At 45.2% G+C, this 27,801-nt stretch overlaps 1 protein-coding gene across 15 annotated transcripts in view; it reads right to left on the bottom strand.

Moving 5' to 3' along the window:
• Nucleotides 1–27,801, bottom strand: part of LOC124177183 (CUGBP Elav-like family member 4) — a 528,908-nt gene that overhangs the window by 62,344 nt on the left and 438,763 nt on the right. For 12 of the 15 annotated variants that reach the window (XM_046559292.1, XM_046559283.1, XM_046559287.1 and 9 more), the window contains one exon: nucleotides 1,893–1,941. In XM_046559292.1, the coding sequence (XP_046415248.1) occupies nucleotides 1,893–1,941 (49 nt within the window). Of the gene's footprint in view, nucleotides 1–1,892; nucleotides 1,942–3,956; nucleotides 4,262–11,833; nucleotides 12,675–27,801 lie in introns of those variants that run through there. The other 3 variants (XM_046559298.1, XM_046559290.1, XM_046559296.1) reach the window with 2 other exon arrangements.

Here is a 27,801-nt window from a genome sequence, read left to right as displayed (position 1 = left end):
AGTGCAAAATAGAAGAGGCCCGACGGAACATTCGTCGTAGATTACATTGGAAATGGCGATGATACTTTCAGGTTGTCAAATTTACAGCGGTTTAAGGAACGTTAACACGCTTCAAGTTGAATTGACTGCTCACTTTGCATGATGAAAATAAGACCTGGAAATCCGAAAGTGATTTCACCATTGCACTCTTGGCGGGGAGAAAAAGGAACGATATCCTGATTCAGTGTCAACTAAATATGTGATTGGACGTAATTGATTTTTAATAAAAACGTGAAAAGAATCCTCCTCGCTGAAGGTTGTTGGGTTTTCTAAACATTTTACCGCCGTTTGTTTACTGGTTGAAGTGGTTCGGTGAGCTCGAGTGGAGGGGAAACGAGCTACCGACGTTGTTGGATGAATCGAGTCGTAAGTGACCCGTCAGGATCAGAAGAATACCGAAAAGCCTAGAGGAGTCGTTCCTTGTTTGTCGGAGTACAAAGAAGACGTAGAAAACGTCGCTAATTGCCGACAGGTTGAAAATAACGATGCGAAAGGAAGGACCGGCTCAAGCAGCGATAACAACTCCTGGCATTGCCGTATACGCGACTCGTGCGGTGGATCGAACTTCTACAACCCCGTCAGTGTCTAGCCAGCCACCCTGCACCTAATGCCGTTTTTCCGTAGCACTCGTCACCCGGTAAGACGGTAGCACAGCCGGCGAACAACGCCGATTCTTTGGGCGCGTGGGCGCAAATGATGTCGTTACAAAAAGCGAGCGTTGGAGGGTATTCTGGGAACGTGGGTAGATAACATCGCTAACAGCTGGCGTGCGTCTTATCTCTTTAGCATCGATAGGCTTATTGCGCCGCGTATCCCCGGCCAACGAAGGTCTCCGCACTACACTAAAATTTATGCATTCTCGTCCGTGCGACGTGTCTTGTCACGTTTCAATTTTTTTTATCGTTTTTTTTTAGTTTTTCGTGCTTTCGGCGTCGCGCGAATTAGGCAATCGAAAGGGTGATAGCGGCATGCGTGCGATGGCATTTGTGGTTGGAAAGGTGGCAACTCGTCGATCGATATACCCGCGGCTCGATCCCCGTAAGCTTATGGAAAACCTGTATTACGGTTTCAATTATTGAGCTGTTTTTGCTAAATATTCCATTAGTCACGGTCCATTTTTACATTATGTCCCGTGTCAAGTACATGCCGTAACGCGCTTGGAGAGAGAAAAAGAGGGAGGAACTGTCTAGAAACCAATTTGTCTTGTGAAGGAGAGTGACATGTATGAGTAATAATATTGTCATGGTACGATTCAAAGCCTCCGAAAATATAGGCACAGGTGTATATTTGCTCAAAGTGTTCTCATCGAAAATAAGTCGTAACGTTACGAATGCGGGAAATTCAACGCTAGGCTAATGACGAGAATATTACTGAAGTCAATTTGCGCAACGTGATTCAAGTCAAAGAGTTATGCTCATGTGAATATAGAAGCAGCAAATTCATTCCGTCAAATGATTTACTTTTCTGCACTCTGCGAACGACTAATCTTGTATAGATGGAAATTTAGCCTGTAATAAGCGGGTCGACGTGACACGTGCAGATAATCATGTTTCAAGAGCTAAAATATTCGGTATACATATATATATATATATATACTGTTATAATTAAATTTAGAGGGAGGGTGGTTTAAAAACGTTCTCGAAAGTCGTCGTGTTCGCGTTATTATAAGCAGGGGAAAAAAAAAATTTGAAAAAATTGAAACCCTTTGAGCTCTTCGGAAAGTAAAATTCGATTACTTTCGAAAAACGCTTGAGTTACCGAAGGGTCGATAACCATGAATTACAGCAGTAATTAATGCGGTAAATTTAAATTACAATTGTCACATTGGTAATTAATTATCCTGCTTTTCTCACCTCCGCGGTTTTCACTGTCCGCCGGTTTCACTTGAATAGCACGGTTCATCTGAAACAGAAAATTAACTGGAATTAGTCATTGAATTTCACCGACCAGACATGACGAAATTTTCTTTAACGAGACGTCAGCGGCAGTATGACGTACATCGCTGAGTAAAACAGCCCTTTCAAAGTTCTGTCGCAAAGTTCTCTTTGCTTAGTAACAGCTAGGAGCTTGGAACGTGTGCCTGCCTACTCCAGGCACAAAAAGATTTGATTGCATACGTACGTCGGTGGCAAGAGGAAATACGTGAAAGACGACTCAATCTCATCGTGGCAGGCACATAAACAAGTATCCCGAGTCTAACCAAGTAATATATTTTTATCGATTATCATCGCTCTCTGCAGGCAGGAAAAAAAATACGAGCAAGTGGACGGAGAATAACGGAAAAAACATTACAAGGGTCTAAAATCTATTTCCGGACGTCGTTTTCGCTCTCTCTCTCTCTCTCTCTCTCTCTCCTTCCTTCTCTCTACCTGTTACAAACCTCCACATGGAGGAAGACGTGGCAGCTGAGAGGAGAGATTGGAAGGTAGAAGAAAAATTGGTACACCTCGAACTCCCCGTCAGAAACGTATGACGGAGGCTTGCAAATATAGAAGTTCGCCTTCCGTTGCCGCGGCTCTTGGAGCTGCCGAGTCAATAATCAAACTTGAATAAGGGATTTTCAGCAGCCAAGAAGGTTGATCGAAGTGACTGGTGAAGAAGGGTGAGAGTTGAATATAGAGACGCTGAGTTATCGCGGTTTAGATTGCTGTAGAAGTCACGTAATTGACGCGTCTCTCTCCTGTGCGAATGAAATACGAATAGAGGTTATTACGGATCAGTGAGAGTCGAAGTTAAAAATATCGGATAATTCAGTTGGGAAGATTTCGGAATATAGAACCATTTTCAGTTTTAAGGGGACACGTCAGTAAAACTTCAAACTCTTTTGATGCACATTGTATTTGAATGATATCAGTTGAGCTTGATGCAGCAAATGCTGCATAGCTTTGCCGCTTGTTTGGATTGATTGTATTCAATAAGTTTCGAGACATTGGCTCAAATATTGCCAAATATTGGTGACTTTTAAAAAGCTCGTTGCAGCGTATTTTTTTAATATATATATATGAATATATATATTTCTTTTATTTCAACCACTTTAACCCCTTCCCGTACCATTTAGATCGACGAAACTCGGGCCCAAGTGGCAGGCGTCAACGCGTCGTAAAGAAACCAGACTGATACTCGAGAACAATCACAATACGAGCCGAAATGTAAATGCCTGTGATATAGTCAATCATAAGTTATTTAAAACAGACGCTTTCATGATAAAAAATTCAGAATACTTTAAAACTATTGGTGTGTTTTTTACCTTCTATCAAATCCATGATTAGAGCTTCGTACCTTTCTTTTTACTATTCTCACCTATAATTATACGCCTTCGACGCTTTCTGGTTGGCACAAACACATCACTATCACTGGATTCGTTATCATTGATTTCATTTAAAACTTTTGTATTTTGCATTCTGTAGTGGTTTGTTAAATTTCAATAACTAATCTGCTCTGTCACAGCAATTATGAGACTCGCGACCAACTCTCGTGGCGTACTGATAGAAACTAACATTCAATTACGACCTTTATATTACGATGTTTACGTTCACGAGCCTGGCTCGTGATGTTTATGTTTGGCCCGACTTTCTGTTCACGAGCCTGGCACGTCATATTCATGTTTGGGTCAAAATCTTCATCACGAGTCAGACTCGTTAAAGCACGGTAAAGGGTTAAGCCAGTGGCATAGTTTTATACAGTTAATTATCAGATTGGATATTGGATGCCGACAATTGTTCTTTATATACGCTGCTATAGAAGAATTCTGATGTGGAATTATTTCGATTTTCTTAAGAAGTGCGTACAAGCAAAAAGTGTTTTCAAGATCAGAAATTTTCGGCAGGTTTTGAACTAATTTGAATAATCCAAACGGACAGAAAAACACCATGGTTAAAATTTCATTTCCATAAAAAAAAGTTTCGAGTTTCACTTACATGTCCCCTAAGCGTTTGACTCCTTGAACTGGTGAAATTCGGCTTCAGGAGCAGCGTGGTTTTGAATTATTCGTAATTTCGGCTCGAAACATCCATCGCGGTTCGGAAACCGCGGAAATAAAGAGTTAAAGAACATCCCGGGGGCACTGGAGCCGCGCGTCTTTAGAAAGCCGGGCGTGTACGTCGATGGCGTGCCAGCGAATGAGAAAGTTTTCATTATTTGTTCAGTTTACAGAGTCCTGCTTCAGGGTGTCCACCCTCGTCATTTCGCTCCTACTCAAACACGTCGGCACCGCGCTACCCCCGAGGAGGAGAAGGAGGAGGTTTCTGTCGCTGACAAGGCTTTCGAGCCAGATCCCCGAGGATGGTCGAGCCTTGGGCCAGAAACTCTCTTTCGGCGCTGCCGTGCCGCCTCGAACCCTTCGACGCGAGGTTTCTCGTCCCCGAGTCCCTCGCGGCTGAACGACGACTCGCTGGAGCGAGACCAAACGGAACGGAACGGAACGGAACGGGGCGGGACGCGGAAGCGGGACGTGTACAAATAACATTGTTTATTTGAGATACGGGGAGCGGGATGCGTTATTCGCGAGCTGTTCCGGTTCGGCCGCGGGGCCTCCGAGGGGCGTCGATGCATGATTCATGACGCTAGGGACACCGCCTCGCCGCGATATCCTTTTAGGTTCGAGGCCCACCCACCGCACCGCGCTGTTTCTTGGCCCGCCGTGTTTCACCCTCGGCTCTCTTATTCTTCCTCCGAATCCTCGCTCTCCCTCCCCTTCCATCCTTGTCTCTCTCCCTCTTCCTCTTTATCTCTTTCGGGCTCGTTTTTCTTATCATCCCCGACCCGACTCCGATATTGGTGGTAAAACGAGAGGGTTGGTATTTCACCGATTTTTGCGGACGTACGCGAGACCTCGACCGACAGATTAAGCGTTGAAATTAATTGCGACGAACGGATTACATCTGCAGGTGTGTCGGGCGCGGAACGAGTTTTTACGTACGTACCTGTGTCCTAGGGATTGAGTAATCGAGGGGGAAAAATAATAAGCAGACCTCGTTTTGCTGTCCCTCAAACTCCGGACAGATCGATGCCTAATGGCGAGTTGAGTAACGGAAGTTGAGTGGTCGTCTGATAAAGCGGGAAAATAGAAACGGGGAAAAAATATATACACGTGGCGCGGGGACGAGGAGAATGGGAGTGAAAGGGGGGAAAAAAAAATTCGACCAAACGGCGTTATTTTTGTGCCACTTTATGACTCGACCGAGTTTTGCAGAACCCCTCGGCACTTTATACAGCGTTTGTTTTTACAGTCCGTCCCCCGATAGACAGTTCGTGAAATACGACGCAGACGCCTAACGATGCAGGAGGCGGGCCAACTTTTCGAACATCCCTGTCGGCTTGACAAGGGACAACTAACTTTCCCAACTCTTCTCCGCTGCGGGATATCTTCCGGGCTTCTGTGCCAGTTATACCTACACGTATGTCTAAGCACCTGAAGCACACACGCGAAATGTCCGGGAATCAAAAGAGACGTCAGAGTGTTTGTTAATAAACTGAACGTTTTTCAGACAATTTCCAAGCGCTCGGAACGTTGGTCGAGTGGACGGTTAATTCTCCGAGGAGTGTGTAATGACTTTGCTTCGAACGCACACTGTCATCTGCAGACGCTAGTCAGTCCTAACGGAGGAGGCGACTTCAAACACAGGTTACCCTTGTCGCTTCAGGAAATTAAACTTTGACTCGATTACTGGCCATTAGTCGCGTGTTGTTGTCACGTCGTCAAGGCAACTCGGCTGTCCGTATAGATACAGGAAGTGAGATATCGCCGCCCTCTGGCCTCCTCGTTCCTCGGGTCAGCGACGAATGCATCACCCTGCAATGACGTCCGTTCTGTCTATTTTTTTGACTCCGTTAGACTTTTCCAAATTACAGTTGCGCGACAATCCAGATTAAGATTTTTATTTCCGCCCTAAGTCCTGGGCTAAGTAAGAGTAAATATGGGTACGTTTTAAGGAAGTGCCAAGAACGGTATCGAAGGATGAAATAAATATCTGTCCAGCGATATCAGTGACAAGGATAGCTTACACTGTTGAAATTTAGTGGGTCTTAGGAGGCTCGTACTTAAAAACAAATGGAATTTAAAACTCATTGCGACAAGGTCAAAGAAGATTCTCTTTCTGAGTACACGTTGAGCGTTATAAAAGTTTGATTACTTTTGAACGAAATTTTACAATTTTGTTTGAAATACTTTAAGTGTAACTGTACAGCATGTTCGTATCGAACATTATAAACGAGAATGAGAAACAAATTTGAGAGAATCAGGTAACGGATACTCGTTAGACAGTGTTAAACATTCTTCATGCCTATTGTGGTAACCTTGAGATGGTCGCGAAGTTTTGCATATCGATAGTCTTGAAATTGGATAAAATCACAAGGATGAGATATTTTTTCTCTGCAGGATACAGATTAAATTAGATGAACTAATTGCAACGAGTAATATATGATAAGTGTATTTGAGTCTTTAAACACGAAATAATCATGTAGCATTTTTCGTTTTTAATTTAAAAAAAAAAGGTAATCGCGGATGTTACGGGCAATCGAATTTCACCGATGTTGGAATATACCTAACAGATGACGTTACATTGTTTTAGTTTTGAAGCCACAATGAAAACAAAAAATGACACAATTAATTTCGGTTTCTCTGTTAAATCAAACTTGAATAAATTTTCTTCCATTCAAAGATCAAATTGTAATAAAATTCTGTTGAAACGTACGAGGATTCGTTTTCTTTCCAAAAGTTTTCCCCCGTCAAAGGTGCGCGGACCCTCAAAATCGAACGGTCTATCGCAATAACCTGGCAAATAATATAATATACCGAGACTGGAGTATACCTAAGGTAGTTGTAGGTATACACGAGATTAGAGGAATATGCCACGTGCAATCCAAAGATAATTATAATCATACGTTGGCCTCGGTCGTCGTCGGGGAGTACATGCACTTAGAAAATCGATTCCTCGGAGAGACACCACTCAAGATGGATGGTAATAAGTAAATGTGTTTGCCAAGCCCCGAGCGCATATCCCGAGCAATTAATTAAGCTCGATTATCTATGTACACTGCGGGAAAGCATGCCACCAAGGGGAGATGCGAAATGATAGCCAACGTCTGCGCGTCGCTCTCCTCGCTCGTAGTTATATCGCTGCTGCAGATGAGTTGGTCGTTCAGTTGCATCGAACGTTCCACGAACCCGCAGCAGAATGGAAGAAACACCAAAATCCGATCCTCGTTTAGCCCTTCGACGGTGCGCGCAACGGAAACTGTGCGAAACGATTCCTCTCCCGCTGCCGAAAATTTGTGCCAATTTTTCAGAAAAGATCGCTCCGCCGACCGTTACCAGCGGAACGCCGAAGGGGATGAAAGTAGAAAAAATGGGGAGCACGGTTGACTGGCTCTTAGGTTCTTAACGCGATGGTGCCTCGAGGGTGGCGGGGGGTGCTCGCTGCCCTCTGAATACGGTGCAAAATCCAGATACAGACTCCGCGCGCGTTGATAACCGCCAAATTGAATGGCGAATGTCGCTTCGGAAATTGAATAAGCTATCATGCCTGGGTCGAGCGGTGAGTGGGGCCTCGGTATTTGACCTGCTCGCCGTTGCCTGACTGTACCCAACTGCAATCAATGTACTGATTGGAGATGAGGGTTGGCCCCAACACTCTCCGCTCGTCCACGGCGACCACCATGATTTATGGAGGCGGCGACGGTATCCGGTGCCGACGCATTTCGTTACTTGATTAACCCGTAATATCATCCTCCTGCAAGGGGTGCCAATGACGGCCGAGCGTTGAGCGCTTCATCGGTGATTCGAGCGGTAGATATTCACGAAGGATGCCGGGAATTAAAAACGCCAGAGGTTAACCCAAAGACCGCCTTGCGTTGTATTACGCTGACTCGCGTTGAGCTGACTTTGGGATTTCCAGTATTCTTGGAAAAATTAATTGGAAAAGAAGAGAATTTGACGTTGATCTTGATCCGGGTGTACGTATATACAGGGGACATCGTCCCATCGGTTCGGAGGAATCGGTGGAGTCAAACTTCGTTTGAATTACTGTCAGGGCTGGTATAAGCCCCCTTCGACGGAGTATAATTAACGGCGGGTAATTGCGTGTCCAAAGCTCAACTAGCTGCTCCGAACTTTAAGCTCCCGGGTAGGCGTCCAATTTTACGATACTTTTCAAGTGGCGTGTAATATATGTATATAAGATCGGAGAGGGAAGGTATGATATCGAACCCTCGGAAGATCGTTCGAAAATAACTTGTCACGCTGTATTTTTGTTACTTTTATTTTTATTAAGGATACGTAACGACTCGATGTTTTACGAAGGGCATAAAATTCGCCGGAATGCAGGGGCTGTGTACACTTGCCTTTCCTCCCGATAACGGGCGGAATCAAGTATTTCGCCGGCATTGCACACCCTGATCAGAGTGGTAAAAACCACACACGAGTTATGCCGATGCTCGAACTCTGATTTCATCGAGCAGAGTCGCATCGATAAACTCACAGACGTTTATAATCTATCACGCGTGACTTGTATAATCTTGCAGCAATATTTCATCGCCGAGGCTGTTTCCTTTGCGAAATTGAATTGGATAACCAGACACATCGAGCGAAACATATTCTTTGTGCAGAGGGTGCGAAACGGGGGATAATGGCAGGTTTAAAAAAAAATCATTTCCTCCTTCGCGCTGATAGGAGAGTAAGATACGTCAATTGATCTCTTTTAGTAATTCGAAATGCACGATGTAACGAAGAACTTGAAGGACATGGAAGAGAATGAATCGTTGAGAATTTCTCTCTGGTATTTTTCACCCTACCAGGTATTCTCGCCCGTTCAAAGCGGCGTTTTCTATTTATTGGGCACGTGTTATCTGATCATTTTGTAAACGAATAAACTGGTGGCAAAGGTGTAATTTGAAAGCCCACAGCACACGTGTTGTTGGCAGGCGTGTTCCGTAAATATAACGCCAGTGGGGTTGGAACTTCGCTTTGCTTTGAGCTTCCAGGGGATTCGGCGCGGCCCTTCGCCTGCGTAATTTCGTTCTTCACAATCCCTAAATCGCTGCATTACAAATTTGTTGAATAATTGTACGCAGTTGTTGAGATCGAGTTGTTCCGGCATCGCGATAACATCCGAAAAGCGTGTATCTCTAAGTCAGATCTTTCTTAAATTATGTGGCTTTGACTACGCTGACTGTTTCATTTTGGCATCACCGCAAAGCAGAGTGTCTTACATTTCATTCTTGTGTTGCAACAGCCGCGTGTTCGTTATTGTAGCATAAAAAACTATAAATCACTACATTTTGTCAGGACTTGGAACTGAATTGTGATTTAGTATGAGAAATCGTGTAAGGTAACCTATTCAAGTGGAAACTTTTTAAAACTTTGTTACTTTCGATTTGAAAATCACCACTCTCCTGGTTTTTGAAAAATAATAACTGCTATTCAATTCCCTGCAAGTTCGGTCATGCCTCGTGCAGAAATGTGCAAACATGCATGTTTATTAAAAGATGATTAAGTGCGGAGAAAGGTTACTTGAATCTTTTATATCAATTTCTGTATCATCAGATTCTTCATTGTCATGAAATATTGATGTGCATTACACGTTGCGCTAAAAGTTCACAGAACTGCAGTTTCAATCACTGCCATATTTGTTTGTCACAAGCATTTTTCCGTATCGCGTGATTCGCGATTACCGATTTTCCCCCAACCCTGGAAGCAGTCCTCGAGTAACCCTCTAAAACGGAACCAATTATTCGACTTCAGCGCGGGGGTGATAATTTTCTATTTCTCACCTGCGTATAAGGAGTAGGCACGCGATTCGTAGGTATACGTCGTAGGTTTGAGGGTGAGGCAGAGGGTGTCGGGCAAGTGGCGGGAATTACGCGATGGCGGATATCTCGAGCTCGTAAAGTCGAAATAACTCGCGTTGAGGTGGAAGTTTCGCGGGTAATAGCAGCGGGGGCAACGTACGCGGCGTCGAGGCGAGACTTGGACGTCAGAGAGAGAGAGAGAGAGAGAGAGCGAGAGAGAGAGAGAGAGAGATAGAGAGAGAGAGAGGACCGGCGAATTGATGGTCCCAGGATGTAAATGCCATCTGTGGCGTATGTGGCGAATACGGTATTATACACATATACAGAGGGGCCTGGATTGCAGGTGCGGGGGCGAGTGACCAGACCTGGCGCCGTTATGCGGAGACACATTCGCGCGTCTGTCGCCGCATTAATTGATGCACTGCTCTACATCAACACACGGCTCACCGCCGGCCGCCATGTGAGAACCTGTCACGTGTTTGAAATGGCCTTGGACGTTGTGCCGGATGGCACGATGATCACTGTTGCGAGAATATAGGCGTATACCTTATAACGTTGTTGCTTGCAGCCGTTACTTAAATCCACCCTTAAAAATTTCGCTCGCTTAAAGTCGCTCCGCGGCTCGAGAATTTCCCTGAAAAAAAAAAAAAAAAAAAACTTTCGAGCTTTATTTTGCGAAATACGGAACCCGCGCGTTCTCAACTGGGATAAGATTTATGGACAATCTTCCCCGACCCGGCACCATGAATCTCCGGGCGAAAAAAGCGGACCCCAATTGATCCCGGATCGAGTGCATGCCCGACTGCCCTCGGCATGCGGAGCCTCTTGCAGACGCCGGATGTATTCTTGGAGGCAGGCATGGCGTATCCCGGTTCCTTCGTGGATAGATAATAGATTTAGAGAGAGGGAGAAAGACGCGCCGCGGCGTTCACTTTTGGTACGCGCAAGCTGTTTCACCACCGTACCGCCTATTTTGTATAATTGTATTGCCCGAAAGTTCGGGGACATTATATTATGCACGCGAGTTTCCCAGAGACGAAATCAGCCACTCCTCTCACTCTACCTCACTCTCCGAGATATTATACACCGACCGCGAGCGAGAAATGCGAGCAAAATTTAGGCCAAGTGAATAAATTTAAACACGGTGAAACTGAAAGATTAATGCTCATGGAATATAAATTTTATACCGGGGGACGAATAACAGAGGGAGGATAAAATATGTTTCGCAACGGGCTGCGGCTCTGTTAACCGTATTAGCATGTCTCTCATATCGGTATTAAAAAGACTCGAATCATATGATTCGGTCCAGTCTTACCGTCCTAAAAAAAAAAAAAAACAAGAAAAAGAGAGAAACAAATAGTTTTTACCGAACAAACAATTTTCAGTTTTCGAAAATACGCGAGGATATCGCGATGTCGGGATCTTGGGGCAATTTTGTCAATTGTTTCACCAATCCTGTCATCATCCAATCGTGGATCATGGGGTGGGAAGTTTGCGCCTCCCCCAAACGCCAAGCGCTGACTAACATAAAAACCACGGGCGCATTAAAGCAGCTGTTTTTCCCATCGAGAGCGGGTGCAACGGGGTGCGACGACCGGGGCGCGTCATGGTGAGCCAGCTCGACTCCTGCACTCGAATGCGCGATGCATGCGTGAACGGCACGTCACCGTGTATGCATTATAAACACAAACTTGTTACGAGAATAAACCGTATACATCGTCCCGTCGTCGCTCCGTCCGACTAAAACACCCTTTACAGATTCCAGATGCGTACCCGCGTTAATTTAAGCAGGATCACGAAAATTATTTGCACCCGCGATTCGGTCTCCCGCCTATCAGAAATGATATCGTCCTTTGATTCTCCCAGGAAAATTAAATTGATCGTTTTTAACCAAATCTCCTACTTTCTGGTTGGTCGAAGTGGATCCGGAATCCGGTGTATGACACATCGAAGATAATTGGAGATAGTAAAAATTGCGATGATGATGGTAAACTGTGTGCACACTCACCATGTGAAAGTCGTTTCGGTGCGACGGCACCACCTCCATAATATGAACCATTGGTACCGTCGAGAAAGATTATATTCAATACAACTTCGTATCTAAAAAATTTTTTAAACTTCCGTGGCAAAACGTACCGACGTAAAACAATCTTATTTTTTACACTTCAATACTATATTTCATTGAACATCCGAGATAATATACTTTCTTTTTTTTATCTATTTATATACATGTGTATGTACCATACATAGTACAGTTTCACAGAGATATGTAGGTCGTAAACTTTATTAAAAATAAGTTGGAATGTTTAAGTCGGATATTTAATTCTTCAGCTCCCTTTTTCCTCTTCTTGCAATAGTCAAACTATCAATCCATGTCAACAATTTCTTTTTATTTAATTATTTTATTAATAAAAACAATAACATCAACCGCGAGTATTATCAACGCGTTCCCGTTTAACGCGGGACTGAGAGGACGAAACTGGTGGAGAAACGAATGACGAGTATCTGCGGGGTGCGTAGATTACGAGTTCGGTAAAAATTCGGTTTACTTTTGATAGAGTCGCGTCAAGTTTGTTGTATCGTGTACCTACATTGAGGTGTACACACGCATACAATACATACGTGTGTTTCAGTGTATACGGGTTTAACTATTGGGTGAGGGATGTCGGGGTGGGGTGGTGAGGGGGAGATTCGGTATGGTTCGGTTCGGGTTTTGGCGAAACGTATTTGTAGAGATGGAGAAATCCGCGACGCTGTATAACCGAGGCGAGAGACTGTCCCAGCCAACGCTGCTACTGTTTACCGAATGAAATTGAACAGAGCTCCGAGAGCTATAGACAAAACCCCCAACGCAGTTCGTCCGCGACTGCTGCCCGAGCTTTATACGCACCCTCTAGTTCTCGCTCCCTTCCCCCTTCCCCCTGCCCATCATCCCCTCATCCCCCCTCCCCCCGCTCGCTTCCCTCGCCGCCCATGCCGCGCGCACCCCTCACCCTTCTTTCCACGCTCCCCCAGGCTCTCCCTCGAAACCCCGCTCTCACTCTCTCTCCTCTCTTATCCCCTACGAATTTCCCCTCTTTGCTACGCACCCTGCGAGGAAGCCCACGCACCCTCGCGCGCTCCCCGTATTGATAGACCGGAGCTCGTACCGACCAATCAAACGCGCGAAATGCTAGCTCGCTGCTTCGCGGTCGGCGGTGCTGCTGGGAAAGCGAAGAGGAAACGGGGCCTGACGCGGAGCTTATCGGGCCTTTGCCGAGGATCAGGGGTCCGCTTTCTTTATACACTAAGAATTTTCTTCTACTCCATTCGCGTCCTCGTTCCCCTTGACACGGAAGAAGCTTTCTTTCGTGCCAGATATACAGAATCTGCTAAATTCGACGAGGGGCGAAGGGACCGAGAGAATTCCCTTTGTTCATCATTTGACGAGGAACAGAAGCAGAACACTGCATCATGCAGGTTGATTGGTGTTTTTAAACGGGTATACCTACCCAATGTGCCATCCTTTTATCAAACTCACTGGGTAGTCGAACGGGTTTTGTCGCCAGCTATTGGAATCCTTTGGCACAATGACATAATATGCAACGATGAGCTCAACGAGCTGCATTCTACACCCGTGTGAGAACGTTACATCATCAAAGTTCCTAAAAAGTCGGCCTTTCCCTTGTTGAAAGAATTCACTCTCCTCAAGGCGCGCGCGTAGAACCAATCGATCGTCATCGTTAAACGAATGAGATCCACAACCAAGTCACAGAGAATGCAAATAACAAATTTTCTGAAAAGTATAAAGCAACAACGTCCCAAATTCTCTAAATGAAATTATATCCCCAACGTTGTTAAGGCTTTCATGCTGAGCATGAGAAGTCTGATTTCTCAGTACTCGCAACTGCACGAATAATTTCTGACGGCGAAGTGTATAAAACCACTCCAACACCACCCTGGCGATCTTTGAACAGTCCGATCCGAGTCTCTGGTCTGTAGGCGGAGTTTAACGAGGAAGTTGGTTTAATCGCACGTAGGTGGATTCGATTGCAGCATGCGATGCTGGATCCGAAGTAAACTAGTCGGCGGTGAACACGCGACCGCTGGCTTGTCATCAGCTGTTGATCAACGCCGTGGTTGGTCCTGGGATATCGACTTGTTTCACCCCCGTATCTAGGAAAGCACGGAGCGGCGAGAGAAGCTACGGATGTAACAGTGGGTGCGCAGCAACCCTCCATGGCAACCCCTGGACGCCCTGGTCGCCCCGGTCTCTAGGTCCGCGATTAGCAGCCCTCGGGTGCCACGTACACGACCCTCTTACACTCCGAGATCTCTCCCCGCTCCGTCCCTTCGTTCCTCCACTTTCCCCGACCGTCCCTGCACCGAGCATATCATATCACCTTTGCGACTCCGCTCCTTCCTCTCAATATCGCCGAGTTTCTTCTTCGTCATTTTTCACAGCCGTACGCGGCGCTACGCTCTCTCGAGCTCGTAAACGCTGTAATTGAAGCACCTAGGGCCGAGGATCAGTTTCAGATTTCAGAAATACTCACCCTTTGGAAACGGAGTAGAAGTACGTTCCGATACTTCCGGATATAATCTTCGAGAGCTTGAATCAACGAAGAGAACGAACGGTCAGCCCGTCTCTCGTTCACGTTTCATTTTCTTTCTCTCCATCCCTTCTTTCATAACATTCTTTCTTCTACACCCTGACATCGCATACTCTAGCTCACCCTCTACGCATCGGTCATCAGGCATCCACACGCAATCAGCTGGTTATTTCAATACCCAGTCCGTTAACAGCTGCAGGGCTTCCTATCAGACGGGATTCACTAGCACACGATTTCGTGGAATTATCGATCTGATTCACGTTCGTTGTCCACCAACGCATTATGAATTTTCACCGATCAATTACCGCCGGTTAATTTTTTCATATTTCATGATGTGCCGCTTGGTCGGTTCGGCTTTCAGAATTCAATGTTAAGTACACAGCAAAAATTTCCCTAGGTTCGTTAGTTCGTTGGGTCAAGACCGGAGAATTCGTCATGAACATTTCGTGTACATATAGTTGAAATATGGCGAGTGGGTACAGTGCTGGTTATATGAACAAAAGAATAACATACGTCTGAAGGGTGCACGAGACTCGCGAGCGTCGAGGGCAAAAGGTAAACTGGGAAGGGGACTCGATTAGATTGCACCAGGTGTGTTAAAAGGTTGAGTTAGGCAGCGGGCTCCCAGGGAGAGTTCAACGACCCTCGGTATCACAAAAATATCAAACCAACGAGAAAATCACGCGAAACCATCCGCGTATGCAACTCAAAAATCGTCACCGTGTTTTAATTAACAAAAGATGTTTCCCCGAGTTAAGATTTTTATTTTTCGGTATAGTTCAAAGATGCGTGAAACAAAGAGGTGACACCGCTTTAAACTGAAATTATTTTCCTTCAATTTTCATATGATAGACCCAAAGGAAGTTTTTTTAACAATTTTTCGAAACAATTTAAAAACGAATACCAGTGACTGAATTTCACTTTCAGTCTTTATCGATATTTTACCAACCAGATACAAATAATGCACGGTAATTATTGTGCGAGCACGATAAGTGACTTAAATTTAACGACGACGTACGGAAGAGGTTCAAAGAACTGTATCGCGCATGCTTCAGGTCAATCAAAAAAGACTGAGGCAACGGCCTGTAAAGCCGTTCTGTCGAACCGGTTATTAGTCTACTTACGCTCATTTATGGAAGAATACGTTCTTGGGGAATCGAACGGAAACGTGAAAGACAAGCTCACGGTAGACTGATGATCCGTTTAAAAATATTCAATTGGCAAAGTTTATTTTCACATCGACGTTGGAGAGTCCTTCTTATAAGGCAGTACATAACGTCGATACTTCACTAACGTGCTTTGTTAAGAGGTAAGCCTCTTACCTAACTTTGTAAGTAGCATTTAACCGATGACAGAGTGATCTAATTTTAACTTGAACTTTCGGTAAAATTGAGATGGCTTCCTATCCGTCATTTTGATTTTAAAAATCCTTTCCAATGTCCCAAAAGATACATATTAAATTAAAAAACTGATTCGAGACACGGATGTGCTAAAAAAATCTTTACGTAAATTCACCAAATTGTTATTTTTTTCTTACAATCACAACAAATCAGCCAGCGCTTGAAAATTTCGATGGTGTATCATCGGTACAATGTCACCAAGTTGCGATGGCTAAAAAGCTTGAGCGTGAATACGATAATCACAAAAATCAAAAATACTTAATTTTATGTCCGCACATAATTCTGACGCAAGAGTTTCATTTAAAAATTTCATCTACACGTTATTTCCAATACTACTAACAACAAGATAAACGATAAACGCACTCGGGGAAGGAAATATTTATTCAAGGGTAAAGACCTTGCGTTGACGCGTATGAGTGGCAGTTGTAGGTCTTTGGTAAAGCAGTTTTTTTCCTCCGAGTTGGATAAATTTTTAATCGCGAGCAATCGGTGAACGTAACGCTGCTTTATTCCCGGTCTTTGTCAGATGCAGGATCTAGTAACCCCTTTCGCACAATGCCTATACATGTATATTTATAAAGCATGCGAGTATACGTGTAAAATATACAGTATGTGCGCGTGTATACATACGCACATTTCCATGCGAGGGTACCTATAATGTATTGGCATATAGGGCAGGACAGGCGAACGCGGTAAGTAGTGCCTAGTAGTGTACGAGAGGGATAGAAATTGAAGGTGGGCGCCTCGTGAACAAGGGGATAAGGCGCGGGGACGAAGCGAAACGGTCTTTGTCCTCCCTCGGTTCCAACGTAGTTACATAATTCCATTATTTATAGCCAATATCCAACCGACTAAGGGATGGAAGGGAAGAGAGGAGACGAGAGCTTAACCTAATTAATTTACAAACTCTTTCCTTTTCCGAATAGATTCGCACCGGTGATGCGATTGATTGAAAATGGCTATTTTTTTTGTCAACATCTTCTCTCTAGTTCCTTTCGTTGTCGATCGTAATTTTTTTGTGGTTTTTTTCTCTCTCTCTCTTTTTTCCTCCTAGTGCAAGGCTTGTCACTGATTAATTTGTTGGTGGAAGCGTGATGCTGTTTTAAATAATTAGCTCACCAAAGCTGAATATATTTTTAAACAGAGAGGAAAATGAGAGAGAACTGACAGTTTTCAATTCAGTGGGATTTAATTTAAATGACTTGTGAGAAAAAAAAGTGAGAAACAATGTTCTCCATTTTATTTTTCTCTCGCATTATTTTCCCGCGAGTAGAAGGTAACGTCTGCATTTGAAAACTTTGATTATAAAAATATACATCAGAGCAAAGTTGATTTTATTTATATTCATATTTTCCCGTCTTGTATTTGATTCGTTATCCGATTCTTTTTTTCCTTTTTTTCCGCCTCGACATTTTTCATTTCTTCGTACGGCTGTACAGTCTAATTACGTAACGTCGAATCAAACCACGCCAACCCATTTAGCCCCAAGGTAGTTGCTACACTTTCAGAAATTACGAAACCGAATCTCGTTCACGAAGCAAATTCCCGTTTTTCAACTTGTAACGGTACCGAGTTCACTTTTAACCTTCTTTCATTACACCTCATTCATTATTATTATTATTATCATTATTATGACTATTATTATACTGTTATTACGCCTTTCAGAATTTAACTTGATATAAATTTGAAGGTACGATTTGCAGTATTCTGAAGGGAGGAAATTACGTCGGAATTCTTTTCCTTTCCCCATTTCACTCATGTATTTGTACATCGTTGTTATACGGAACCTCCTCTCCCCCCCCCCCCCCCCTGCCCCTACTCTCGGCAATTGCATTTCGTAATATATATTAATACATATTACATACACACGCACTCATATATCCATATTTCTTTCCCCTATTTTTCTTTACATCACTTATTTTTTTCATCCTGCAACAAGCGGAGGTTTAATTGTTATCACGGTATATCTGGCAGTGACACCTGGACAGGCGGTATTGTCGATGCCGCGAAGCAAGGGAAGGTGAAACGGAACGGGGGACGGGAGGGGGATGAGGATTGCCGGATGAGGTATGAGGGGCGGGGAGGCGGGGAGGTCAAAGCGTGGACGCTAGGCGTTGTCGTCGACGTCGACGTCGGCGACTAGGGCGAGTGGCGGCGCAGCAAAGAGGGAGCAGGGAGAAAGGTGGAGAAGAAGGGTGGACGGGGGGTCGGGGCAAGGAGGGGGACGCCTTGCTCCGTTCCCGCGTTGAATTATTGAGACGCCGGCAGATCGATGTTACAAAAGGAAAACGGCAAAGCGACTGAAATGAGGGGGCATTTCGCGGCTGCTATCCATTATGCACGCGGTGCGGGTGGTCGGGGGTTGCTCGGTGGCTAGGCGCATATTGTGAAGTGGCCGGATTGGTATCTTATATTACACTTGTACCCATCTGCTAGGTGCGCAGCTCTGCAACCACTGCAAAAGCTGAAGCTGAAGAAGCCTTGTGAAAAGGGCATAAGGTGAAAATTAACGGTCTTCCCGAGTCACGCGAATCGCGTAGCGTTCGTTCAAGTGACAGAGATTTCTATCAATTTATATTTCGATCTCTCATGTACGGATGTGATTGATAATACCGATTCTTGTCCAACTTACAATCCCGGGTAAGCTTGTTATACGATATTTGCGAGTAATATGCTTATACGTCCAGCTTGTACCTTTTATACTTTCCTGCGAGTTTCGGCTCGGCATCGCTTAAGCCGGTTCAGATTATTATCTCGGTGGCAACGTTAGATATATTGCAAATGTACGTGGTCGAACGTATTCAGCAAATCGCCCGTTTTACCTTCCCAGTCGGGGAGTTTACCACGTGGCCTGAAAGTTTCGCGAAAACTTTTACGTATTATTATTACAGTAATTGTCTGTCGGGGGTGAGCTTTATGACGGGACTGGAAAGTATCGACGGAACGCTTACGTACTTATACGAATATACCTGTGTTTTGTCTGCGGTCGAGGGAGACGCGAAAGCTCTAAAGCTAGACAAAAAGTTATCAGTCTGACACGTTATTCTTACGTTTGCAAGCCTCGTTCCGATCTGAAAAAGCTTTACGTTAGGTACTAAAATTAGTGAAAAAAAAACGAAACAAAAACCAGCTGATTATAGTTCGTGACTCAACACAGCAGAGATGTTTGAAAATAGCTGTTGTCAATAATCTACTGGGAATAGTTAGTGAGGAACAATTTGCAGCTTTCACATTATACCCGACGAAAAAGATAACGGTTTTTATACAAAATTCGTGCGTAAATTTATAGAGTAAATATTGAAGATATTGTATGTAACAGGAACAATATTCGTATCTACGAATCGCATGAAAATGTTGAATAGTAATTTATCAATTCATTGAAGCCGTGAAGTCGTAGTGAAATAAAATAGCACAATCGTTATTACTGTAATGCTCGGAAATGTTTTCTCCATCGATATCTATAAAAGCGTACCACGCACCATTGGGAGCAATTAAAATTGTTAGTCTGTCTTGCTTTCGTCCTCACCACGGATAATTACAAAACTCGCAAGAGGCGTGTATATACATATAATATATATATATATATATATAGTAAGATCGAACTTTCAATGGTTTCTATAGTTTCTCGTATTTCATTTTCCCTCCGAGGATAAAACGATAAAACTTTCCCTTCCAAAGAATAATATTCTTACTTACTCAAGCTCCCGCAAGACCAAAGCCATACACGAATGCCCAAGTTGGACGTTCACGGTTTCTTCGTTCGACATACCGCACTTGTCGTAAATTTTTTTCACTCCTCGTTATCCTCGCGGCTTCGACTCGGTTCTGTGCACCTATATCCGCGCACTTATCCATATCGGGTGATAATTGCTCAAAAGGGAGTGAGAAAAAGCAAGAAATTGTTTTCTCAACTCGCTGCAGGGGCGATGTCGTACTACCTCGAAGAGAATTCTTCCACTCGACCACGATCGATTATTACTGTTATCGCTGCTCCGATGGCGTAAACAAAGGAACCTCGTAGACCGAGACGCTAGATGCTGATAGGAGGTCAGGTGACGCGACGATGGCTGCGTCGCGACGCCCTGAAAGTGCGGAGAATATCGCAGAAGATAGCGTTTCGCCGTTTTCTCTTTGCCTGCAAAGTTGAGCACAGGATGAGGATGAGTCTCACCAGTCGATATCAGCTGCCCTCGATACCTTCCCTCCCCCTCCTCCTCCTCGTCCTCCCTTTCCCTTTCCCTTTCCCTTCATCCCGTTCACCCTTCACCTCGTAGGTATCGCTCTTCTCGCTTGTGCTTTTCCCCGAATATTCTTTTACTCCCTTCCTTTCTTACATGCTTCGGAACTGTATTCAATCTCTCTCTTTGCCACGCGTGCAAAATTGGAATCCAGATCCATACACGTACACGTGTAATCTCCATATGTATAATCTAGATCCATCCGTACACACGTTTCGTCGAATGCGTTTTATTTTCAGTAGAATATACCCGTGTTACGTGCTCTATACCTTTGTGTGTTTTTCACCGTTTCAGTTTCGGTATACCAACTTTGTTTGTCGCCGTCGCGTACGCCACGTAATCGAGCGTAAATCCTCCGTTTTTATTCAATTCCACGGTGAAACTTCGCTACGTACTCACTTTTTTAACGAGTCTATACCCAGCTATGTGTACCCCCGAAGTCTGACGGCGCATACTTTCATATCAATGCTCAGACCCACATGCTCATTTGGCATGCGGTTCGATTGAGTGACAGGGTGTAGCTACACCCCAGGCCAGGCGGTATATGTATAAACATTAAACATAGATCTGTTGCTGAAGAAGCGTCAGGCATGTATGAGAAGGGTGAATCGGAGTTGGACAACATGTAGCATGCAGGTTTATTCGATTGCTATAACCCAAGTGGCACTACATGGTTAGCCCAGCAGCCCCGCTATAACCAAGTCCTTCACGCGTCAGAATGATACGTTAGTTTTTTTTTTCTTTTTCGACTGCATTAAATTTTGTTGCAAATCCATCGTGATGAATTCAACGAACAGTGGTCCAAACGTTTTGTGCTTAACAGGATGTAGGTAGGTGGTTCGACTGATCGGACAGGGAATTAAACCCGATTAACTGCTACAATCAGCTGATGTGATTATTATAATGAATCGATTTTGAAAAACAGTTTTAGCGTGCGCGACGCGTTATACGAATATACAAATAATCGAATGGGAATTACGCTACGTGACCGAAAGTCCGTTAGGCAGTGGTTTTTTTTTCGCTGTATTCCTTGAATATTCGAAAAATTGAGTATTATACCGTTATAAATATGCACATATCTGAACTGGTCCCCGGTAATACGTGCGCTTGGGGAAACCTGCAGAGAAAAATAATCGCTCTGAGAGAAAAGCGTGTGCACAATCATTTCTGCTCATTTGAAAATACTAGAGTACGTCACATCAATTATGCATTAATTATACCATCCACTGTGTATATTATTGGATTTAAAATAATAGCAGGAAGTTTATACGCGGACTTGACGCCAGATGCAAATAATTCATCGTTGCGGCATGTCGGCTGCATCGAACCAAACAGGGTGAGAATTTGTTCAACACGAGCAACGAGATCGTTAATCCAGATTTCAACGTCAGGAAATAAGATTTAATCTCCTATTAGACCGAACAGACGCTTTGTTTCAGACTAAATGTAGTTGTATCGTTCACGGACCGCATATCACGCACAATTTCAATCACGAGTCATCGCCAATCATCTCCGACTGTGACGTGATCGTTCTGCCCGACGGGATTATTTTTGCCCCTGTAGTATCGCTAGCCCATAAGCAATTGGGCGGAGAGGAAAATCGGAGAGAAATGAAGTTAGGGATCTTGATCGAAAAATCTGCCATTAGTCTGAAAAGCAAACCAGCTTATTGACCGGCTAGCCTGACGAGTCTGACCGATAATAATAACCAGACCCCAATCGGGTGCCATTGACCTTTGCGAGAACCCAGAATCCGATGGGTTGCTGCTGGAGTCGACGGACGCCCGGGTAGAGGGTCACCCTTTTGATGAGGGTCCGAGATGGATGACGGCCAATATTTAGGAATTGTGCGGCGGTAAAAATGTTTCTACATTTACCGGGCTCGCTACAGATCCGACCGCGACTCGAGAATCCGTCAATCATCCACTGCGGTGAACACTTAGATATTGGTACTGTAATTTTCTCGTGAATCCACAATTTCAACCCCTGTACCTAACAAACGTGTGTATATTTTATCCAAAATACAGCTCACGCGGAAGGATGAAAAATACGAGAAAAATTTCTCGGCCCCACTACACGATAGATGTAACAGTGTGAGGGTGGACAGTTATGATAGGTACATACATCAGGGGTCGACGCGGGGGCGAATTAACCCTCGTCTGACTTTTCCCAGGGACAGACGTCAACTTGCAATCAAGTACCTAATAAGGTTTACCCGGCTCATCGTGTGTACCTACACGTGTACACGTAGCGGCCATCGATGTACCCGCGTATATGTATGTACGCCTAAACACTGGAATGCGGTAATCGGCTTTCACCGACCAAATACCGTCCGGCCGAACGAACGAAGGCATCGAATATAAAGCCTTTTATCTGAATTACGCCCGAATGGACTAAAACCTCTTGACAATTCCCATCCCGCACGGAAGACTTCCACCGCTAAGTATTCCATGCGCACTTGCAGTGTAGAAGACTTTTCGGATCACTGGAAAAACTGACAATAAATCCGAGACAATCGGCGTTCTCGTCGTACCTGTCAATCGCCACGTTCCAATGATAGAAATTGGTGGCCAACACGCCTTGGGCGTGGCTGGACAATATGGCGCCGGAAAAGCAATCAGTCAGATCGCGCGAACACAAAGGCATAGGAAAAATCGTGCAACCTGCACAGTCTTTTACTTAGCTACGTTGACTCGATACGATGGCAAACCAGCTTTCTAATCAAATGTACGAGGCTCTTGGAGTTTTAAGTCTTCGGTGGTTTTACTCTATTCTTTGCTAACAAATTCACCGCGGTATTCGAAAAAAGCAGGTAATAACAACTTTGAGAAAATTTGACCGAATTAACAACATGTGTGAAAGTCTCTGTAAGGTTTTCTTCACTTTAGCGTTTACCACCATGGTAGTCGTTGAATGGCAAGAACATAGTAGAGGGTTCTGCTCACGAGTCTTAAAGCGGTATCACCAGAAAGCGAAGGCATGAACTTTTATCGCGTTATTTTGAGGGTCAAGTTATCGATTCGAGACGCTTATATGTTCACGGATACTTGGAGGCGAGTCGTTATCAGATAATGCGACTATGGTTCGGTCACTTTTCTTCTCCACGCCACCCAAACTCGAGTACATATCTCTCGCCAGATGTCGCTAAGAAATTTCTCGCCCCGAAATTATTCGTCCTCTATAAAATGAACAAAAGCATAAAGGAGTATAATGGTATCATTATTTTGTATCGAGAATGCTAACCTCCTTTATACCCGATACGAAGAACTCGATATTTTACCAGATGCGACATTGCTACACTTCTACATTGATAATGATGAACTCCTTGTGCGAAGCAAATAAGCACTAATATAATCACAGTGCATTTGAAATGCATACAGATTTTTCGTATACTCACTGCCTTCGTTGTTTCGAAATTTAATTCTTAAGATCACTCATCATCTATTTTCTTTCCAAGATACGACAAGCTCCAGCTTCCTGCCCTGCGACACAGTTACTGTGCTACTCAGATTACTTGACAGTTCACAATTATGATAACGCCGTCCTACTCCACGTTCTGCATCGTCACGGATGATCCGTACTACAAAGTCTGAATACCGTGATGACGCATAGCAGTCCTAGCAGGAGGGCAAGGTTTGCTTCGTTACCTTCTTGAATATTCAAGAGTGTTGACGCAACCCCGGGTGCATCGCGAGATTTCAATATGTTTGGCAATATGCAAATGGCCTTGTAAATATCGATGTCGGTAGATGGAGCGAGGCTGGTCTACGGGTCAAACCTTCAACACTAGCGCTCGTCGCTGAGCGTCTTTGACCCGAACAAAGACTGTACCTTGTCTTTGCTATAACAATCGCCTGTATCGTCCAGACGACTGAAAGTTCCGTTACTGACCGGTGAAGGTCAGACGACGATAATTGCATTAATCTCGATCAAGTTCATCGACCCATCGTATGGGACTATCCAGGACAAGTTGCATGGGAATGGAAGGCTGACCTAGAGGAGTTGTGAGAGTATCAAGGCGTTTATGGGTATTGGCGGCTCGGTGTAAAAAAACGTCTTTTTCTGCACGGTCGAAGTCGTGCACGTGTCGCGTGTCTGACGGTGGTGTATGGCAAGCCGCGCAGGGTGTAACACACGTACGTACGTGCGATAATATGATATATGTATGACATGTATGTATGCATAGATATAACGTCGAAGTAGGTATCGATACGTCGGCGCAAGTCTCTAGGGGATATATTACGGCTACTCAAGCAACGCTATCAGTGCGCAATTCATATTGAAGTCTCTGGAGATCAGTCGGAATTGGCCGAGCTGCGGATGTGGGGTAGAAGCCAGGGGCGCACAGACGGTGGCGGACACATGCCGACGACACAGCCGATTCCTTGTTGAGACTCGTAAAGACTTAGCGACGATCCCAGCGGCTTGGCCGAAGGCAGGAAAGCTGCGGAGGCAGTTGAGAACGACAGAAGCCAGCTCTTTGGGATGGCTTATCGCCGGGAAGCAGGCGCACGCTTTTTCCAGAAAGACCCCGAGAGCAGAGTAGTAGGCCCTCTCGCGGAGACCAGATTACTCTCCTCCTATTTCATCTTCCCTCCGTTCCCTTATCCCTCGTTCTTTTCATCCGCCCTCTTCTCTATCCACTCTCCGCGTGAATTCTCCGCCGATTCTCACGCGCTGAAACCGTAGCCTCTAGCCTCTATTCCCTTCACGCTTGGCGTGCAGCTTCTCATACCTCCGCCACTTTTCGTTCCTCCTCGATTATCTCCTCTGTTCTTCCTTCGCCTGGTGTTTAGGGCGCACCCTGCATTCCGGCCGACGAACCCATTACCGAGACGCTGAACAACGGAATCCGAGAAATAACGACTCTAATAATACAGCCAGAAGACGCCGACGAGTCGCGGTAGGAAATGCTTGAATATATTCCGATAGGAGCGGTCCCTTCGATTTTATGTCCGCTGTATGCGTAACGCGGAGAAGCTGAGGACATCGTCTCGCGATACTTCATGTTGCTAATCGGAATTACTCTTTCCGCAAAATCTCACGAATTTACTCGGCTATCGGCGAATCAACCTTTCCTCGATATTTCGATCTTGGCATTTTAACCGGGAGATGTTTCTCGAGTGAGTATAGCTTACACACACTGACGAATCGAGAATTACTCGGCGCTCGAATTACTCTGTAATGTATCTGCCTTCGATGCGTTACACCGACTACACCGAATTATTTGTAGTGAAATTTTCACCTGATCATTCGCGGGGAAATTGTTGATCGATCGAACCTTCGCCGAGAGTCGGTTGAAACGAGATGGGCGTTCCTTAATTTCATCTCGCTGGGAGTTTACCTCAGGTATTTGCTTTGGATCCCAAAATTCAGTAACGATCGTTCTAAGCACCGGGTTCAAGGGGAGATTACTTCAGCTTTTATGGCTCTCCGACTGCAAAAGGGCCGCGATTTTGGCAGACAACTGCTTCTCCCTATCGTAGCTAAGGGAAAAAATATACGCAAGAGTACCTTGAGCAGTGCGTGTTGGGTTTGCCTAATCCGGGCGGGATTAGACGCGAAACAATTGCCAAGTGCTTTCTATTCTAGTTTGGCATTCGCACTTATTTCACGAGATGTTCACGCACTTTTCCAACGTGTCTTTTTTGCACTTTCCGCTCCCCAACGTAACGATAAGCGTCGTTACTGCGCTTTCGTATATTGCATCCACGCTTCGTTAGACAGCATTTTTCACCATTATCGAACATCGGCCGGAGCATCGTTCCACGCTGAGCTGACGACTTTCCGTTTCGCCTCACAGGGAAACGAATGGTAAGGAATTTTTTCCAAATAGACCGAAATGATTCGCGACCTGCACACGTAAGTTTGACGTGAACTATTTGATTTTAGTGATTCGCCAATTTCGAATGGTATTTTTAGAGACAATCCGATAAAAATTTTGTTTCAAATATCATACGTACGCAACTCTGTACTTGCGCGGTACGTGTAATAAGTATGAGGATGCAACGTTTCTTTGAACGATTGTCAATGAGAGACGCAGTCAATCGGGCTTTGTTTCCTCTACATCTATGTCCGAATGCGGAATAACTCGGTTATCGTTAATAAAGTTCCTCTAATTAACTAATGCACTTTCGGCGCTTTCGTCATGCAGAGCTGCAACAAGTTCGATCGTGAGACGGCAAGTTGTGCGTAGTGTGTGTTTGTCCTCGAGCTAGATGCCGTTGGAACCCTTCTCCCCCGTCAGCGATCCCGACCCGGATCGTCGTCGTCGTTACATCCCTGCTCCGAGTCCTTTCTCGCTTACTTCTGGCAAAGCGAGGGGAAACTCTCTGAAGCGAGCTGCCCGGAGGGGGGTCACCGAGTAATTGGTTTCATTCCCGTGGAGACAGGCTCGGCTATGTGGGTCCGGTTGGGCATCGCGAAGCGCCACGCGGCGCCGTCGTTCTCCCCGCCCGCAGCGCCCGGGTCCGACGTCGCTGAGCCGGCGTGCCCTGCACCCCGATCTCCGGTTAAGTAACGTATTTTCTGGGATAATTATGCAGATGAAGTCGTTAGTTATGATAACGCCGTTGAGGCACCGGCGCTGGCATCGTCGTTATCTTTGCACTTTGCTACACCCCTTCGCCCTTGCGCCTACTACACGAGCGCCGTGTCTCTTCTGCCGCCTGTGCCTTCCGCCGCGCGGATTGCTCGGCGGGGGAGAGGTAAATCGAGAACTTTTGCCGACGTGCCGGAGAAAAAAATAATAACAAAAATAAGAAGTGGAATAATAATAAACAAAAAGAAAAATTAAAACGATGAAAACTTTTCCCAACGGCAGTAACGCCGACTCGAATTTTCGAGTCTGGTTTACCGTCTCGGCTTACCTATGGGTTTATGCAGAGCAGCCAACCCCCGCATCGCCCAAACTTCCCCGAATTTGGTGTGTCTGTTGTTGCCTGCAGGTAACACACCCTATCGTTACCGTGCAACCGCTCTAATCCAGCATCTCGTATCACCGTTGAATTTTCGGAGAATTACCTGCACGCAAGGGGAGGAATTCTCATCGTCCCTCCACTAATTATCACGGTTTTATTCCGCGGGCTCAGGTATCAACCGGGACGTTGATCCACCCTGCCCCAGGTATCACTCACCTCCACCTCTGCTTCGCCGGGGTCGCCTGCACGCGGAGGAAGAGGGGTTGGGTGCGGGTGTAATTTTGGAACGAGGGCTTGCGGTTACAATATTAAAGTCGGACGTGCCCGCAAACCGCAGCATGCTGGCCTCCCGCGAGGCGGTAGCGACGCCTGCCAGGGCGGCACGTGACGTCATCAACCGCAGCCAGACTGCGGCTGTCGGTTCGTGGCGTGACGACGAGGACGAGGACGAGGACGAGGACGACTGCGGTTCGACGCGAAACGAAGTTGGGCGATTTTTACAAAGGTTATCGCTAAACTTTTGATATCGCTATGCCGGTTCAACAATATGAGGTGCATGCAAGCGTCGTAAGGTGTAGACTAATTTTGGACGACCGGAGGTGTCAGTTTGAAGATACCGCTTCCACGGTATAACCTTTGCCTTGTGCCCCATGCGCTGCAAGACCAGAGAAATATTCATCTTTAACACGAAAATGGAAGTACGATATCGCGGTGCGTGATCATTACTCATAGTTTCAAAACGCACGGTTCTTTGATCGAAGATATTTTTCTAAAAATTTCGAGGCTTGACTGCGTTTCGGGAAAACATCCAGTTTTATCTTCCCTC

Source organism: Neodiprion fabricii, chromosome 3, assembly GCF_021155785.1.
Source record: "Neodiprion fabricii isolate iyNeoFabr1 chromosome 3, iyNeoFabr1.1, whole genome shotgun sequence".
NCBI lineage: Eukaryota > Metazoa > Arthropoda > Insecta > Hymenoptera > Diprionidae > Neodiprion > Neodiprion fabricii.
Note: the sequence above shows the minus strand (reverse complement) of the source record. Positions and strands in the feature narration are given on the sequence as shown.